General features: G+C 37.4%; 1 protein-coding gene across 1 annotated transcript; it reads left to right on the top strand.

Annotated features, from left to right (window-relative positions):
• The first annotated feature begins 559 nt into the window (after window positions 1–559).
• Window positions 560–19180, top strand: LOC121417257. Its single transcript, XM_041610894.1, has 4 exons — window positions 560–880; window positions 4735–4809; window positions 17235–17371; window positions 17811–19180. The coding sequence occupies exons 2-4, from the start codon at window positions 4743–4745 to the stop codon at window positions 18015–18017; spliced, it is 411 nt and encodes a 136-aa protein (XP_041466828.1). The 5' UTR covers window positions 560–880; window positions 4735–4742; the 3' UTR covers window positions 18018–19180.
• Window positions 19181–19333: the final 153 nt, after the last annotated feature.

Raw genomic sequence — 19333 nt, 5'->3', positions numbered from 1 at the left:
GTGAGAGAGAGGGGAGAGGAAGAGAGAGAGGGGGGGTGTGCGTGTGTGTGTATGTGTGTGTGTGAGAGAGAGAGAGAGCCCCCGACGGGTCTACTGAGCTTTTTTCAAAAGAAAGGGTTTCGCCAATAAATTTGACTAGCCCCTCTCCAAAAAAAAGAGAGGATCACTATAAATTAAGGTAATTTGGGGTTAGGCCAACAATGAAGGTCATTCCTTTTTTTCTTTATTGGCAGCGCAGGGGAGGGGGGGGGGCGCTTTTTATACCCCCTTACACCCCCATAGATCCGTCACGAGGGGCGAGGGCTGTTGGCCTACATTCTTCCCGCGCCACACCCCAACATCATATTTACTTTCCAAACCGTTCCCTCTCCAACTCTCTCTCTCTATCTCTCTCTCGAGCAAATTACTTTTATTTCTCGCGAAGGCGCCTTGGGCCTATACCAATACACACCACTCCTCAGAAGGTGTAACTTTACACTCCTTCTTTGTGATCAGATCTCTCTTAAAATAACTCCAAGCGAATGGCAAAATATTCAATGAAAAGCTCAAATAGTTACACTTGCACAGTCAAGGTTTAGTACACCCCGTTATTGTACAGCGTAGAAAGAGAAATCAACCATTTTGTTACTCCATTCTTTCTCCAAAACGATCTCCAAATGATGATTACATTCAGAATTCCGCAGCTTTGACTTGTCATTTAGATTGAGCATTCAAGCGTGCGTTATGCATACATAAATTGCACCCGACCATATTTTCACGAGCTGGAGTTTATGCATCTACTTCACGCTGAGCGCGGTAGAGTGATCATTCATGGGCTACATTTGAACTTTGTAAGATAGCTACTTCAACAGGCCGAAACATATTTATATATACACAAACGGTAAGTAGATCAAAATATTTCAATATTGAACTACACTTATTTCTTCTGCTTAAAATTACATCTTATTTATTGAGTATTGAAAGTTACACACACATGGTTTGTGCAATTTATGAGATTATTTGTTTGATTGTAAGTATCCAACATTTCCGTTTCATGAGCAAGTTCAAAGTTTAACGCACCGTATTATACATGAATGTACAAATGAAATGCATTGTACCTTTTCATTAATGATTTATTCGTTTTGTGAGTGGTTATGGCCGCACCCGTATTCAAATAAAATTGATAAGCATACAATTGTCTATTATCAGGATTGCTTAACAGGTTGAATGTAAATATATTTCCAGCAAACAGTTATTTCATGAGAAAGTCTTTAAATCGAGGTTTAAATGCCACCATAATTATCATGCATAGTTATGCTACATCAAAATAAACTTATCTTTGTGAAATCATGAAATTTTCAGCTGAAAACCGATAATTCTGGTGATTAATAACACAAAAAGGCATAAGTAATATGCAGAACACTGGGTTTATTAATATAGTTTGGAAAAATATCCGAAATTTAATGGCTTATTTCGCTCATTTCTCACCAATTACACATTTTTCTGTGTCAATTGGCACATATTTTATTTTTTACATACAAACACCTGGGTGGTCAATATTGGCTTCTGGTTGATCTTATTTTGAGATCGTTACCACAACTGGGGCCCGTTGCAGAAAGAGTTGCAATCGATCGCAACTCTAAAAATCATGCGCAACTTGATTTTCAACCAATCAACAGCGCGCATTTGGGACTTGCGTTTGATTTTTTGACTTGCGTTTAAACGCAACTCTTTCTGCAACAGGCCCCTGGTGTTTTTCTTTTAAGGCTGTTGTACAAAATTGAAAGGAACCTGGTCGCCTTTGAAAGTGAAACTGCACGTACTCCAATAAAAAGAAAAGGAAAATCGATACTAAATCAAATACAATTGTCACTTATATTGCAATTTATTTAACTGGTGAGGCATCTTAATTAGATACGTCACTTTACTGTTATATTATCATGATTTATGTTTTCTATCAAGGAGTTCGGAAGTATATTGCTATTGCATGCTAGAAAGTATGCTCAACTTTAAAACTGCATTGCAAAAACTCCGGTGTTGATTTAACACCAGCCCGGAATTTGTATATGTCCACACCAGAGAAGTATTGAAACAACACCAGGTTGGAATCAAACCGATGTTGTTTTAATACTAATTGGTGTTGTATAAACACCTATCTGGTGTTAGACCAAAACGAAACTGGTGTTGTTTAACACTTCTCTGGTGTGGACATATATAGATTCCGGATTGGTGTTAAATCAACACCAGAGTTTTTGCAGTGTGAGAGATAGTACGTTATAATTTTCAGCAGTGTACATGTCCTGTTCACATTGACTCCGTTGTCATTACCTTCCCAAAACTGGTTTAGGGGAAGCTAGTTTGAGGTTTAACGAGAACGGTCGAAGCGGTCTTGGAAGCGATCGATCTTTCCAACCAATTATGTGTGTACAAAAATGTAAGAGAAAAGAATGTATATCAGATATTTTCATAACAACTTGAATTGATTTAGAACTTATTTATGACATTGTTTAACTTCATTTTTGTTAAGAATTGTCAAATGTAATCACAACATTTGTATGTTCAAATCAGGGGCGGAAATCTCTCCCAAAAGTTAGGGGGGGACAAGGATCTGGAAAATTTGACAAGCAAAAAAAAAGGGCTATTACCTAAAATTTAAGGTCATTTCGACAAAAATATATTTGACAAGCAAAAAAAAAATAGTAGGGGGGACATTTGATATTGTGTCCCCCTACTATTTTGAGTAGAGGGGACACGTCCCCCTGCCCACCCCCTGGGATTTCTGCCCATGGTTCAAATCAAACTTTGTAATTATGGTTAATTTGATTTGATATCGCTTCTGATTTATTATCATGAATGTTATATTTTCCTATGTTCAATTTTGTTTTATGAGAGAAGAGAATAAAAGATTACTAATATATATATATATACATATATATATATATATCAGGCACGGAGGAAAACAAATCGGGAAACAATCTCGCTATGTAGTTTATGTTTGCTCTTAAAGGTCTAGTCTACCCCAGGAAAATGCTGACTTGAATTAAAGGAGAAAAATCAAACTAGCATAGTGCTGAAAATTTCATCAAATTCGGGTGTAAAATAAGAAAGTTATGAGATTTTAAAGTTTCGCTTGTTTAAAAAAAAACAGTGATATGCACAACTTGGTGAGTCAGTCGATGGTGTCAATCACTCACTATTTCTGTTGTTTTCTATTGTTTGAATTATGTATACAATATTTCAATTTTACAGATTTGACAATAAGGACCAACTTGACTGAAACATAATATTGAACAATGCTATTCCATATTTTACAGGGAGGAATCAATCGTTTTTTTCACTTGACAATGAGGATAAAATTAGAATATTTCATATAGTAAAAAAAAAAAAATAGTGAGTGGATACGTCATAGTCTCTTCATTGCATGCCAGCCAGGATGTGCATATAACTGTTTTGTGAAATCAAGCGAAAATTTAAAATGTCATAACTTTCTTATTTTACATCCGATTTTGATCAATTTTTCAGTGTAATGCTTGTTGGATTTTTCTCTTTTTATCCAAATCAACTTTTTGTTGGGGTTGACTTGTCCTTTAAAAGAATGGTCCAGGATGGAGATATTCATATCTCAATTAATAGAGTATAATTTGCAGAGCAAAATGCGGAAAATTTGATAGCAATCGGATAACAATTAGCGAAGGTATTAAATTTTAACAAATTGCATTATGGGGAATCAATTATAGGCATGTTTTCATGAATTTTCATTGGGTGGGCTAATGATGCCATATCCCATTTGTTCTTTTGTATTTTATTATATGAAATTAGATTTATTCACATTTTATACCAAGAACTAAAACAATGGGATTGACAACTGATTGAGTGCATTAGTTATTTATTGCCACAACTTATTTAATCATAATGGAGACACATCATTTACACATGTATGTAAAAATGAATCAATTATGATTTCATGTAATAACATAAGAAAAAGTGGGATATGACATCATCATTTTGGTGAAAATTTCAGCATTTTGCTCTGTGAATTTTACTCTGTTTATTTCGATATAATATTTTCAGCCCGGATCGTCCCTTTAAGTGAAGACACAATAGTTATTCGGGATGCGATCTTAGAACGCCTGTGCTGTGGTTTTCCTTTCGCGCAAAACTGAGAGCGCACCCTTGATGCCCAAAGCAACAGGAACACTTTCCGCGAAGCGGCCGTTAACTGGTTTTGAAAACCACTTTCGGGTTATCAACGCTAGCAAAGCGATCATCCGAACTGTTTTTGTTTTTGTTTATTTTTGTTCTCATTACAAACCTAAAAACTAGTTTACTGACCTAAACATTTGTTGAACATCATAACATATCCGGAAATTAATATTCTTTTTAATGATTTTTGGCCCATTACGCCTGTGAGTGTAGTATAATTTATGCCTCTCATATGAGGAATAGGGTGGAATGAGTTTGTAATTTGATGAAGGAAATATAAAAGTCCACCCGCCAACAGAAACGGATGTCCGGGGGTTTTATGAAATTTTGGGGATGATGTTTCAGAAATGTAATCTGAATAGCTTGGCGGGGTCATTTTTTATTCGTGGTATATATCCGGCTAACCAAAATAATAATAAACATTCGCACTAGCTGTCCTTTACACAAGTTTGGAAAAAAACCCAATATGAGCCAAGCTTCTAATCTTGACTTCTCACCTCTCCCGAAATCTCTTCAAGACTTTTCTTCAACAATTTCTTCATATTCATACAGACTTCAACATGGAATGTTCCTGGTTGAAATGGATACTGATCTTTGAGCTCATGCTGGCATTCACATCGAAATCAGGTAGGTGATTTAGTCCAAACAGTATATACCCACACCCTCTAATACCCTTTTTACACAGGATTTTCTTACCCCCGGACTATCGCTAACCCCGTACTATCCTTAACCCCGTACTATTTTTTGCCTTTTCACACATGCCAAATTGTTATTGCTACCCCCGGATAAGAAATGCTTGCTTTTCACACACGAAACTCGCTAACCCTGGACTAGTGGTAGCTCATGCTTTAAATACATTTGTCGATCATTCGTAGTACACTCGTACACTTTTTTACACACGCTAAAATTTCCTTAACCCCGTACTATAGGTGGGGCTAAATTGCAATTTAGCCCCACCTATACGGGGTTAAGGTTAGCCCACTTCCGTTTTACAATAGCGATCTTAACCCCGTACTATCGCTCTTAGCACCGCAATTGCTGGGATAACCCTGCTTTTTTTGCAGGGCCAAATAATCCCGTACTAAAGGTGGGGTTAGCCCACTTTGCAAAAATGCTGTGTACAAAGAAAGTGGGCTAAGCTTAACCCGACACTGTGGGAATTGTTTCACAAAGAACTAGTTATTGTCACATAAGAACTAATTAATATCACAAGAGAATTGATTAATGCCATGAAGGAGATAATTGATATCGTAAAAGAAGTAATTGATATCATAAAAGAAGTAATTAATATCATAAAAGCACTAATATGCATGTTCCATGGTAACAGGCATGTGCGGATCTAAATGGGGGGGGGGGGGCACATTTTCCAGATGACAATTTGACAACCAAAAAAAAATAAAGAAAGAATGAAAGAAAGAAAGACAGAAAGAAAGAAAGACAAAAAGAAAGAAAGTAAGAAAGAAAGAAAGAAAAGGTCCTCGTTTTCAATTTCAAAAGGGGCACACTTGAGTAAAAATGGTATATTTACATTACAGAGTTGGATTATGGCTCTGAAGGGGGGGGGGGGACACGAGCCGGCTGTGCCCCGCCCCCCTATCCGCCACTGGTAACAGGGATTAGCAGCTAAATGAGTCATGGATTCCATATCACGTCAAGTTCTATTATCATTATCATACATTACATCTTACACCTATCCAATGAATCCAGTCATTGACTTCTTTATTTTTATTTTTTATTTTTTTTTGTATTTATGATTTTATTGAAAATCAATTCAAATTACAATATTTACAGTTATTCATTGAGATTGAAGAACTCACAAATAATCATATTTACAAGGTATAAAAAAGAGAAAGGACAGAAAATAAGTTTACAACAAATAATCTGTTATAAGAAGTACCTATGTAGTTTGGAATATTCGACAAAATATGGTTAATTATAATTATCTTTCACTGTCAACCTTTCAAAAAAAATCTATTTAGAAAGTATTTTGGTGAATCCTGTTTCTTTTGAACAAATTATTATGAAACCTTGTGAATATCATATACTCTTTTAACAGAGCTCAGTAAACATAATACCATGGTAGTTACTTTTTTTTCTTAGAGTTATACAAATCGGTAAGTGTCTGTTTGCAATATTCGCTGTAATCCCATCAAGTTAATGCGACATAACCATGAATATAGCACATTTTATTGCGGTAACTACATAATAGAACCCACTTCTCAAAGTCCATATTCATCTTATCTACAGGTATGATACTGAGTAAATGACTGATATTTAAACGGGGGAAATCCCCCCTCCCCCAAAAAAGAGAAAAAATGTCATTATAATGTTGTAATCTTTATAATAGTCCCGTCTTTAACTTAGCATGCAATCCCATGGAATTTTTTACGATATAGAGGATACATGTTAGTAGTTAGGTTAGTAGCACTAAGATCGTGGTAGAAGAAGTGGTAGCAGTTAGTAGTAGTATTAGTAGTAGTCCTATAGTAGTAGTATTAGTGGTAAAATTAGTAGTAGTAGTAGTCCTAGTAGTAGTATTAGTGGTAAAATCAGTAGTAGTAGTAGTAGGAGTAGAGGGGGGGGGGGGGGGGGCGGGGGGGGGGGCCTAGTAGAAAATAGTAGTAGTAGTAGCAGTAGTAGTGATAGTAGTAGTAATAGAAGTATAGCAGCAGCAGCAGTAGTAGTAGTAGTATAGTAGTAGTATTAATAGTAGTGGTGATAGAAGTAGTGTAGTGGTTACTAGTAGTAGTAGTGGTTAGTAGTAGTTAGTACTAGTATAGGTAGTAGTAGTAGATGTAGTAGTAGTAGTAGTAGTAATAGTAGTAGTAGTAGTAGTAGTGGTGGTAGTAGGTAGTTGTTGTAGTAGTAGATGTAGTAGTAGTAGTAGTAGCAGCAGCAGCAGTATAGCAGCAGTATAGTAGGGGTATAGTAGTAGCTGCGTAAAAGTGACGTCACATTTTTATTCAATTGGAACTTAGGGGTAAACGTCTCCTTTTTATTTTCTTCTTCGTCCTGCCCCCCCCCCACATTTGTATTATCATTGTCCCTTCTTCATTTGATCACTACTCGGAAGTTATAGCGGCGGCAGCCTCACCTTCTCTCCCACTTGTGGCAAGTACGCCCCTGCCCTCAGACTATATAGGTGAGCGGCCAGAAGCCAAAAAGTGCCTTATTTCTTGACTTTAATCCCCCGGCTGGATCAAAGCAAAATCATACATTAAATTAAAGGAAATTTCCTGAATTTTCCGGAATTGGGCATTAAAAATGCCGTAATGTGTAGCATCACTATGGAAACCAGCCTTGAACAAGCCACGCCCTTTTTAGATACTTATTGAAGATTTATCACGAATATTGAATTTTTACTTATTAATTTAAATTATCAGATATTTTTTTCTTATTTTCAAAGGATAGATCTACTATATATTGTAAGAAGAATTACTGAAAAACAACTTAGCATGAATTTTATGAACATTTTCTCAGAAATTGTTGCCTAGCAACATAACTTTTCTTAGCAACCATTTAGCTCCTTAAGTTAACCACTTATTTTTCCATTTCAAACCAAACTTTTAACTTTTTAACTAGGTTGAATTAAACCAAGTAAGTTACACCAATGAAATTACATAAATTATTATTCAAAAATAATATAAAGAACTGAAAACCCCCATTTAAGCTATTGAGAACCTCAAATTAATTTGCTATGCTCAACCGGACACACCCCTTCACATCGTACAAATCGCCATTTTATTGTTCATTTTGACTACATTGTTACATATACATGTACGTACAAGTCACATACTTTATACTATTTTGTGGTGAAAAAGTTGATTGAGTGAATAATTCCTGATCAATTATCTTGTCTTCAATAGCACAGCAACAAAATGACCATTTCACATTATCCATGGATACCAATTTGTTGCCTAGCAACGACTATTTTCCATAGCAACGACTATATTAACACTCTTTTCCCTGGACAAATCTGTGGAAAATAGTCCATTATGAGCAATAATACTGAAACAATTATCAATTTAGATGTCTACAAACTCGTTTTCAGTAATCATTCAACAAACTGTCTATTTTATAGCTTCCATGGAGTCAAATGTGTTGCCCAGAAACAATATTCCCTAGCAACGGCTATGTTACCACTCTTCATCTCGGCTAAATGTGTTGATGAAGTTGTGCCTTAGAGTAAAAATATTGAGAGAATTAACATGTCATAGTTTGTTATCGATAGGCAAACAATATTCCGGATTTTACCATTATGTACTGACACAATTTCATTGCTTAGCAACACTATTTACCTTAGCAACGATATGTTTCCCCCTAACGAATTTGGGGGAAAATAATCCACTTTTAAGTGTACAGTACCATTTGTACAATAATATACCTACATGCATACTGGCAATGGTAAATTGAAGGACACCCCTTCATTTCTTTATCGTTTAAAAAAGAGCAGCTTCAAAGAGAAATTTAAATGTTTTTGCAGATAAAAATAGAATAATATGGTTTGGATGATTCATAAACTGAAACTGAAATAGCTGCTGGGTACATAGCATTTTTCTTTCTTTTTTAGTTTGCTACAGTAGGTATAGCATTGATGATATGATAAAATGGACAACACTACTATAATTTAGGCACAGTCCCTGATTAAAACTTTGATCATACAGTGGGCCTTCACCTAAGGCTTGTACAGATATTTTTTTTTCAATTTCAGGGCCCTCCTATACTAGTACTCAATTAGGTCATTGGCAATGGCTTTTGGCTGCATATTTACATGTAGATTACTTTCTTCGAGTGAATATGGAATGGTTAACAAATGGATCTCTCTTGTCAAATAGTACCTAATCACCCATGCATATCCATCTTCCAAAGTTGTGTCTGTGTTGAGGTTGTAGCCCAAAGATGCCAAAGCTGTGAGTTCGACAAGTTTCAGATGAAACTTTATTACTATTAATAGGTGTCAGAAGTTTAATCACAGGGAATTTATAATGTCACTTTCAATCTGATAACTGTCAAGAAATCAGAAGGATGAAAGTATGAAAACTTGGGATCTTAAGCCTTAATATGGTGTTTTTTACCCGATTGCTAAGAAAGCATGAATGCTTTTAAGCAAACAACCAGAGGACCGACGGCTTAATGTCCTCTCCAAGACCTGGTAATGAGGGTGTAATGAGGATGTGCCTTAAAAAAGAGCACTAATACACCAAGTGAGAATCAAATCATGGTCACCGGAATCCGAAACCCCCACTCTATCATGTCTATTGACTGAGCTATCCTTCCGATCAGGCCAAGAAAAGGACAATAAAACCATTAAGGATAGAAAGGCTTACTAAAGTGGGAGATGTTTTCTATGTCTAAGTGTCATGTAATATGTCATGAGGTTTGCACACATCTGCTGAATAGAGACAACCAGGGTGGGGCATGCAACGAAAGTCCCAGAATATAGAGAGGAGGCATATCAGCTTATGTAATCTTTGATGTTGTCTTTCGGGTATTTTCTGCTACAGCGATAGTGTCAGTGACTGCGATGGTCAAAAACTGATGCCTTGAATAAAAAAAAGATGTCTGAAAGAATAGACAAGGATTCCTCTCAACATGCATACATATGTAAAGGACGTTGACATGGGTAAAGCTTCACAAAACAGGTGCAGATGCATCTATTGTCATGATTGTTGGGCTTAAACTAACGCTACTGTTCGTTCCATGGAGATTTAGATCAATGTAAATCTCAAACACATCCATGGTATAAGAAATATTTCTGAGAAAATATCTGAAACTGAAAATTGGGATGATACCCCTACAGTATTGGTAAAACATGCTGATACTAATAATACAAATACAAATGCATCTGCATTTGTAATGATGATTTGTTCAAATGATAAGGCTGGAACATTTAAATTACAGCCATAATTTTGTATCACTACTTGAATGGAGTAGAAATACATTGAATTGAACAATAATCTCTAAAGTAATAATCACTCCTCAGTGTGCCAAAACGGACTCAGTGATGATCTGGCAAGTTTAACTCCTTACTGTGCTATAAATCATCTCTGTTCCGATCCAGAAAGACTCAAACTTAGTGTATTCCACCTTAAGAACAGAGAGCAGATCAAAAACTGAGGGTCAGGTGGTAACAAGCCAACCTACCTTGGCGTCATTGTAGACCGTTCTTTTTTCATACAAAGAACATGCTGCCAAAACAAATGCAAAATTTGGAGCAAAGGAATATCATTCTGAAGAAGCTGGGAAACATATGGGGAATTGATAGATGCCAAATCTCTCTGTACCACAGCTCTGACTTTATGCTTCTGCACTGCTGAGTACGCAGCCCTTGGTGGTAAATATTGACCCCAAATCTTGAATGGAGCTTGCAGAGCCATCACTGACTGCCTGTGACTAAAAGAAGTGGGTAATCTTTACCTACTATGTATTATTGCCCCCACCGTACGTCAGATGAGAAGTCATCAGCACAGATGAAAGAAAAAAACAATCAAGAACATAGTTTTCCACTCGTCATTCATGAGCCTGCAACGAGACTCAAATCTAGACACAGTTTTCTCTGCTCAATAGAATCCCTTGATGACTCTGCTCGCATAAAAGCGTCACCCACTGGTCTAACAATCTCCAGTCTGTGATGCACAATCTCACTTATGGACTTAGTACGTTACTCTCCAGGTCCAAGTGAAGAATGGCCTACCTGATCTTGTTGAACCGCCTATGGGGCTACAATAGGATTGAAGAAACTTCCTGCAACTGTAAGGATGATCACAGGATACAACACTTTTTTGGCATACCCCTCCTACCAGAGCTTTGAACTGCCACTGCCTTTGCCACTGCACTCGATTCTTTCCACAGAAAAACTACATGTAGATCTTGTACCATTATCAGGACATGACATCTTTAATGAGCTAAGAAGTATGTCATTAATTATCTGATTGGTAAAATACACCTATTTATGGTAATCTGACATTTGGGGAAAAAATATTATTTGGTCATGGGTTGTTGGATGGGGGAGGGGACAGGGACTTAATTGGTTCCTGATGGGGTTGTCGGTTAGGCCATGGACCTAGGTCCATGGTGAGGCTAAAACTTTGCTGAAAACGGTGCCTATATTCTGAATGTTAGTGTTTTAAGGGGAAATTTACAATTTGTCAGTGAAAGAGCAAAGATATTCGATGCTAACAATCTTACCCAATATCTACATACCCCTTAAAAAGCAACCTATTGGAGAGACAAACTCCTGCACACCTTTGCTTTCATTTGGTCATAGTGTACTGAATGATTTTAAAGGGCAATATTTGCGCTGTGCCCATCTTCTCGGGTAACGACACAAGTCCTTTGTAGTAGAGGGTTCAAGCAAGATCTGGCTTTTGGGTTGAGTGACTCCAGATCTTTGGCAGCGCACGGCTCTGGTAGGAGGGGGGGGGGGGCAGACCAAAAGGTGATGCACTGTCTGATCCTCTCCTCAGTCGTAGATAGTGTCTGCATCCCTGCTGTAGCCCCGAACTGCATATTAAGGACTTTGCACCTTTTTGTTCCAGACCATATGTAAGACATAGCCATGTAAGGCATAGCCAGGATGGCCAATTGTCATTTGAACCTGGGGCGTGATTCGTAGGTCACATGGAAAGCTTTTGCGTCACAGACTGGAGGTGGTTTGTCCCTAGGGCGATCCTTTGACTGTGTGCATAGCTATCAAGGGATTCAGTCAAGTGAAGGAAATTGTCTTGATTCCAGTCTCTTTGTGTCAGGTTCATAGTTAGAGTGGAAGAAGGACATCTTTTTTGCTCTTTTTTCCACCCGTGCTGATACCTCTATATCTGGGGGACTGTGCCACACAATAGGTAAAGATCATCTACTCTTTATGGTAGCATACAGACGGATTACTTGGTCGTCTGTGTAGATGTTAAAGAGGAGTTGGGCAAGGACACTTCTTTGTGGGAGACCTTTTTTCTGCCTCCACCATTTGCTGCTGGAACCACTGAGATTCACAACCGGTTTCATCATTTTTTGAATTAGCCTTGTCAACTTGACTTCCTTTGTCACCACAATGACTTTCCTCGTAAGAAGGCCTATCCCACGATTAACTGTTTCATAAGCTGCAGTTAAGTTAACAAAGGCAGCTCTAGTTTTCAGACCTTCCTCAAACCATCTGATGTACCGAGTCAGATTCAGTACTTGATAAGTGAAGGACTTTACTGGCCTGAATCTACTGGAATGAAGAACTCAGTCACAAAGGGAACAATGCGGTTAAGCAGGAGCTTTTCAAAGGGCTTGTATGTGTGACAGAGTAGAGAGATTTTTCTGTAACTCTGATTGGGTCTTTGCCTGGCTCGACTTTGGCAACTACCCTAAATTTCCTTATTTTTCTTCATGCAAATAGTGGTTTAACATGTCAGCAGCCATTGGTCCAAGAAGGGTGATCTGCTCACAGAGGACATCATCTAATCCAGGTACCTTGTTGCTCTTAATTATTCCCTTTGATAGCCTAGCACAAACAGACAAGACGTTCAGGCTGAATGGTCTTGTGAATTTAAATGACTCTTAGTTGGGAGACTGTCACTGCACTTTTATTTAAGGGAGGTTGGCCCTTCGTGGGCAATAAATAGGGTTACCTTGACTGTACACAAGAAGGTAGTGGGCCACTTGAACGGTGGTCACTATGGGTATATATTGAATCGTTTTTCAAGGATCCGAATCGTTTTCCCCGGCTTTTCTGCTGTTGTGAGTCATGTCCATTGATTTATTAAATTACTGTCACTTTCTATTTTATTATCCATAATGGCAGTTGTCAATTTCCACCACATTCAAGTGTATCGGCACCAAAGGGGCCATTCTCAAAGCTCCTGAAATATTTACTGTACAGCAGCTTCATCATTCGTCAAGCCCGGAGAATAGTTTGTACAGCATCCTCGTGGGATATTCTTCTCTGATGATTTCTTCAATAGCTTTCCAAATGTGTCGTAATGAGTAGGGAGTGCTGGAAGATCCTGTGGATAGTTATCCGGATCTATGACAAACTGCTCCCAGATTGCTTTCTTCAGGGTGAAACATCTGTGAAAGGGAAGTGTGCGTAGAGTGATGGCTTCATTCACCTTCAGCCCAATAGGTTGATGTTGAGTGTGCGGGAGAGGGTCAAGCACAACTTTGTCACATTTTGTTGGGTGATGCAATCTGATTTGCATCTGACCAGTTCTCAACAAGTTCTCCATCTCGTTGGTTCCTCCATACCCCCAGATAATGCTGTGACTGTTGAAATCCCCAATAATTACATTTTCTCGATCGGAGGTGGCTTCTCGAGAAATGGAGAGAGATTGGTTTGGAGTTATAGAAATAACTTAAATGGGAATACTCATAAGTTCTATGGTTAGGACTTTGGCATTAATCTTGATAAGACAATAACAGGGCTTACACCTAATTAATTCTACTTAAACAGATATGTGACCTGCTAATGGACTGCTGGAATCAGTAATGAAATGCCCACTATAATGTACAGAGACTAATCGGTTCTAGTGAGCAACAGGCACAGATTAGAGTAATTTTTGTTGTCTAGTTGGTACATTCGACATACTGAGGATCTCTTGATCTGTGTTTAAATCATGGCAGGTGATCATTGAAAAGGTTTTTTTCATAAAGTTGTGCAGATAAACCAGCAATCATGTTTGAAGGTCTGCAAGTATACTACTGTGTTAAACTGCCCTATTGCCCATCCATTGGTATGATAACAAAAACAACTTCCAACAACACAGGAAAATTGCCAGAATTGCAGATAGAAACTTTGATAGTTCATTGTGATTTACATATTTTAGTAGGAACCTCATAAAGTAATTAGTTTTTTAGTTCACAATGTACAGAGTTGCCAGAATTGCAGATAGAAACTTTGATAGTTCATTGTGATTTACATATTTTAATAGGAACCTCATTAAGTAATTAGTTTTTTTAGGTCACAATGTACAGAGTTGCCAGAATTGCAGATAGAAACTTTGATAGTTCATTGTGATTTACATATTTTAGTAGGAACCTCATTAAGTAATTAGTTTTTTAGTTCACAATGTACAGAGTTGCCAGAATTGCAGATAGAAACTTTGATAGATCATTGTGATTTACATATTTTAGTAGAAACCTCATAAAGTACAAGTTTAGCTTTCGAGTTCACAATCACTATATTTCCACAAGATAAATAATTCCGTTTTCCCATGGCAGGCACTCTAAGACTTATTGGCTGGTCTTGGATACACTTTAAGACTTATTGGTTGGTCTTGGATATATATATATTACTTTTCCTAAAATGTATAATAAAATGTTCCAAATAACAAACTAAATGATACTGTTAATAATACTCATTTCCTCTACCATGGCCGTACGCAGCGAAAAGATGCATTTTTAAACTGAAAATTTTCACAAAATTCACCAAAAGTGTGCATTATATCCTTCCATTTACCATGTTTACTATGAATAAGCGTCCATTGCCAAACTCGGTCGCTGTGCTTCCTCGCTTTGTTAATCAGAGACTTTTAGTCGGCTTGCCACTCCAAAGAAAAGTTTTCTGTATACACCCATGCCCTCTCTTAATATACCGACTGCCTGGCTAGATGGCTGAAATTAATTGTCATCACCACAATCAATGCTAAGAATAGTATAAGATGCATTTTGAGGACCAAGAAAGGGAATTTGGGGAGGTTGCAGGCTTGAAATATCGCCAAAAAGTGATGGTTGCTAGGTAAGATGCTGTTGCAAGGCAACGTAATGGTTTCCATAGGTAACAGAAAATTTATATGAATACTGAATTATTTAGATTATAAAAGATAACTTGACACAGGGCATCTAACTGAAAATTTTCACAAAATTCACCAAAAGTGTGCATGATATTCTTCAATTTACTATGAAAAAGCATCCCTTGCCAAACTCAGTCGCTTTGCTTCCTCGCTTTGTTTCTTGGAGACTTTCTTGTCACCCCAAAGGAAAAGTTTTCTGTATACAGCCATGCCCTCTCTCAATATGCTGACTGCCTGGCCAGATGACTGAAATTAATTGTCATCACCACAATAAATGCTTAGAATAGTACAAGATGCATTTTGAGGACCAAAAACAGGAATTTTGTGGAGGTTACAGGCTTGAAATATCGCGAAAAAGTGATGGTTGCTAGTTAAAATGCTGTTGCTAGACAACGTAATGGTTTCCATAGGTAACAGAAAATTCTATGAATACTGAATTATTTAGATTGTACAAATAACTTGACACAGGGTATCTAACTGAAAATTTTCACAAATTTCACTAGGTGTGCATGATATCCTTCCATTTACTATGAAAAAGCATCCCTTGCCAAACTCAGTCGCTTTGCTTCCTCGCTTTGTTTCTTGGAGACTTTCTTGCCACCCCCAAGGAAAAGTTTTCTGTATACAGCCATGCCCTCTCTCAATATGCTGACTTCCTGGCCAGATGGCTGAAATTAATTGTCATCACCACAATAAATGCTTAGAATAGTATAAGATGCATTTTGAGGCCCAAAACCAGGAATTTTGTGGAGGTTACAGGCTTGAAATATCGCCAAAAAGTGATGGTTGCTAGGGAAAATACTGTTGCTAGGCAACATAAAATGGTTTCCATAGGTAACAGAAAAATCTGTGAATACTCAAATATTTAGATTAGAACAGATAACATGACACACTAGGGTATCTATTTGATTTATAACAATATTACAATATCCATTAAATGATTCATATAGTCGTAAATACACACAAACATATCTATTTAGTGATATCCGTCACATGCAGGGGTTAATCAAACACGGCAATAAGGTAACTTTTCATGATCATATATGCATTATACATCCTAGTCTTCCTCTTTTATCACTTTTTCATCAAAATTTACCTTTTTCATTAGTTTTTACAAATCAAAAACTTTAAAAAATTATAAAATGAATTAATCTGGTAAAAAAATTAAAGAATATTGAAAAGTGAATATGGTTGCTAGGGAAAATAATGTTGCTAGGCAACGATTTTGAAATCAAATATGTATGAAATATATATTTGGTTGCTAGGCATTATCATATTATTCAATCTGTAGTGATTTTATCCTTGAAAATTCTATACTTATATATAAATTAGTATAATTAATTAACAAATCTAAATAATAAGTTGCTGCTTTGCATTTATCGCAAAAATGGGCGTGGCCTATTCAAGGCTGGTTTCCATGGTGAAGCTACACTCTGCGACACTTTTAACTCTCAGTTCTGAAAAATTCAGAAAATTTCCTTCAAAATGATGTATGTTTTTGCTTTGATCCAGTCGGGGGGATTAAAGTCCCAAATTTTGGCCTCTCGCCGCTCGCCTAATAGGCCTTATGTTTGAATGATGTCATTAACTAATATCGCCCCCTTCTCTCTCAAGAAATAAATACGCATAATTATGGGTCGTGTACGCGGTCCAGTGCTAAGGACATTGGGCTCGCGATTCTAAGCCGGTGAGTTCGAATCCCCTCTCGACCCGGGAGTAATTTCCGTCGTCTATAGGGTCAGATACTATGACAGATCAATAATTAGATGTAAATTATTTCCTATGTAATTGGTTGTAAACCAGCTTGGCGTTGATGCTACTAGGAAAGCTGTTTTGTCGAGTTCCTACGGGAATAACAGAAACGGAGTCGCGCAGAGAGGCGCCAGCTGCAAATCACAGACGGATGCATGCAAGGCATGGCGGTGCACTGATTACAAGAGTACGGAAGTTTGTCGTCAGTTGCCATGGAGACATGGCGGGCTGGTTCTAAACAGAGTCGCAGCTGACGATCGTCTGTACATAGTTGTATGACTTTAGCTTGTCTGAAAAAAATAGGTTGCAAGCAAATAAAATTCCGATAGCAGCCATTTTCTCCTCCGAGAAACACATGCTTTCATTCGACGGGTGCACTCGTTTAGAACCATGTCGCCATGACAACATGTAACTGACGCCATTATGCAACTTCAACTCTATAGATAAGATCTATAATCCATATACATGTATCTATGAATTTTAAACATACTTTAACGTCAGTGATTTTTTTTCCTTTTCTTTATTCAGCGATAGCAGCTGAAGATTCCTATTCTGGTGTTTTCGAATGTTACGCATGCTCTTCGATGGATACGGTTGAGTGCGGCGCTGAGTTCAACGGCAACGCAGAGGGCGTTTTTAAAATAGAATGCAGAGGACTTTGCTACGTAAGTAATGACAGAGGGGGACGTAATGAATGAATTAATGAATTAAACATTTCAAATTTTATACACATTTATCTAAAGTTATAAAGCAATATATCTCGTTTGTTATCATTGCTTTGGTCTTTGAAACTGGGAATCGTGTATTTGAAAATATTATTTTTTTCAAAAAGTAGGAGTTAACACTAATGAAGTAAATTTGATACATGTAATAGAGAAACACAAGCATGAAGAAAAAGAGAGAGAGAAAAAAAACCTTGGCCCCTAAATAACTAGGGAACTGAGTAAATTCTCAGCGCAAATTGAAAAATTGCCCTCAAAGCGAAGCCCCTATCTAATTGGGCCTACTTATCAAAATAATTGAATACTAAACTGACGAAACTATGCATCAATGATATAACTTCAACAAAATCTGATTTCGATTTTCTTTTCCACCTCTATATAGAAAACAACCTACGGCTACTTGGGCGAGAGAGTTATAGACCGCGGATGTGAGCCCTCTACCGACTGTCCTTCGTCATGCTTCAATAAAGACTGTCGATTCTGTTGCCAGGATTCACTCTGCAACAAAGCTAGAATTGTGACGTCATTTCCGATTCTCACGGTCGTATTGGTCGGCTTAGCAACGCTAACGAATATTTTGAGAGACTGATATTGGAAGAGGACGCTCACTTGCGGCCTACTTTGAACTCCCTCACACCTCAACCATTGAAATCCAGAACACATACATTTTCAAGCGAAACGTACTTCAAATCCACACAAGGCAAAGCAAAGACTAAACAAGCATCTTTTCTCCCCGCGCCATCAATCTGCCCTGCGCACTTCCTGCCCGGTGGGCTCCCTCTGGCTGTGGGGCGCTGGGCAGTATATATACACGTACACCCAAAGAAGATAGTCCTCCCCTCTCTGGACTGGGCATGCGCACCGAGGAGATGTGATATGAGACTTTCCAGCGTACTTTGTATACGGCCCTCTATCAGTCTAGTCACTTTTGAAGGCTAAAGGCAACCGCACACCTTACGACTGTTCGCGATCCGATTTTGGAACAAATCTAGTCTAGAAAAGTTTAGAAAAGAAAAGATATTTTACTAATCAGTTACAACTTTACAAGCGTGATATGCAAAATACATGGAAAATTTTAAAACAAGCAATGAATATATCAAATAATAAATCCAATATTACAAAAATTAGATCTGGCGATGTCATTTTTGAAGATTCTCGCCAAATTTGTAATATCCTGAATAATCACTTTTCTTCAATTGGGGAAAATCTTGCAAGTAATATTCCTCCCGCAGCAAAACACTTTTCTGATTTTTTAGGCCCTCCAAATTCTAGTTCAATGTTTCTCGCTCCAACTTATAATCAGGAGATAATTAATATTGTTTCTGATTTCAGTTCTAAAAAAAGTACAGGACATGATGACATCAATAATTTTCTTCTTCAGGGGGTAATATCGTCAATTGCGGATCCCCTAACTCATATATTCAATCTGTCACTTCTTAACGGCATTGTTCCCGAGAGCATGAAAATAGCAAAAGTCATTCCTTTGTTTAAAAAGGGTGACAAATTAGATGTTAATAATTACCGCCCAATTTCTTTGTTATCTACATTGTCGAAAATACTAGAAAAGATTATTTATAAAAGAACTATTAATTTTCTCAAATCAAATAATATACTTTCAAATTCCCAATTTGGATTTAGGGAAAAGCATAGCACTACACATGCATTATTGAGTTTCATTGAAAAAGCGGCACATTCAATCGATAAATCTTCTCATTTAATTGGTTTGTTCCTGGACTTCTCCAAGGCCTTCGACACCATTAATCATGATATTTTACTAAACAAATTACATCATTATGGAGTGCGTGGGAAGGCCTTGGAGTGGTTCAGGAGCTACCTCTTGAATAGGAAGCAATATGTCTTTTTAAACGGATGCAATTCTCAAATGGAAAAAAATAATTGTGGAGT

Source organism: Lytechinus variegatus, chromosome 6 (genome assembly GCF_018143015.1).
Source record: "Lytechinus variegatus isolate NC3 chromosome 6, Lvar_3.0, whole genome shotgun sequence".
Taxonomy (NCBI): domain Eukaryota; kingdom Metazoa; phylum Echinodermata; class Echinoidea; order Temnopleuroida; family Toxopneustidae; genus Lytechinus; species Lytechinus variegatus.
The sequence above is the reverse complement of the archived record's forward strand: the minus strand, read 5'-3'. Positions and strand labels throughout refer to the sequence as shown.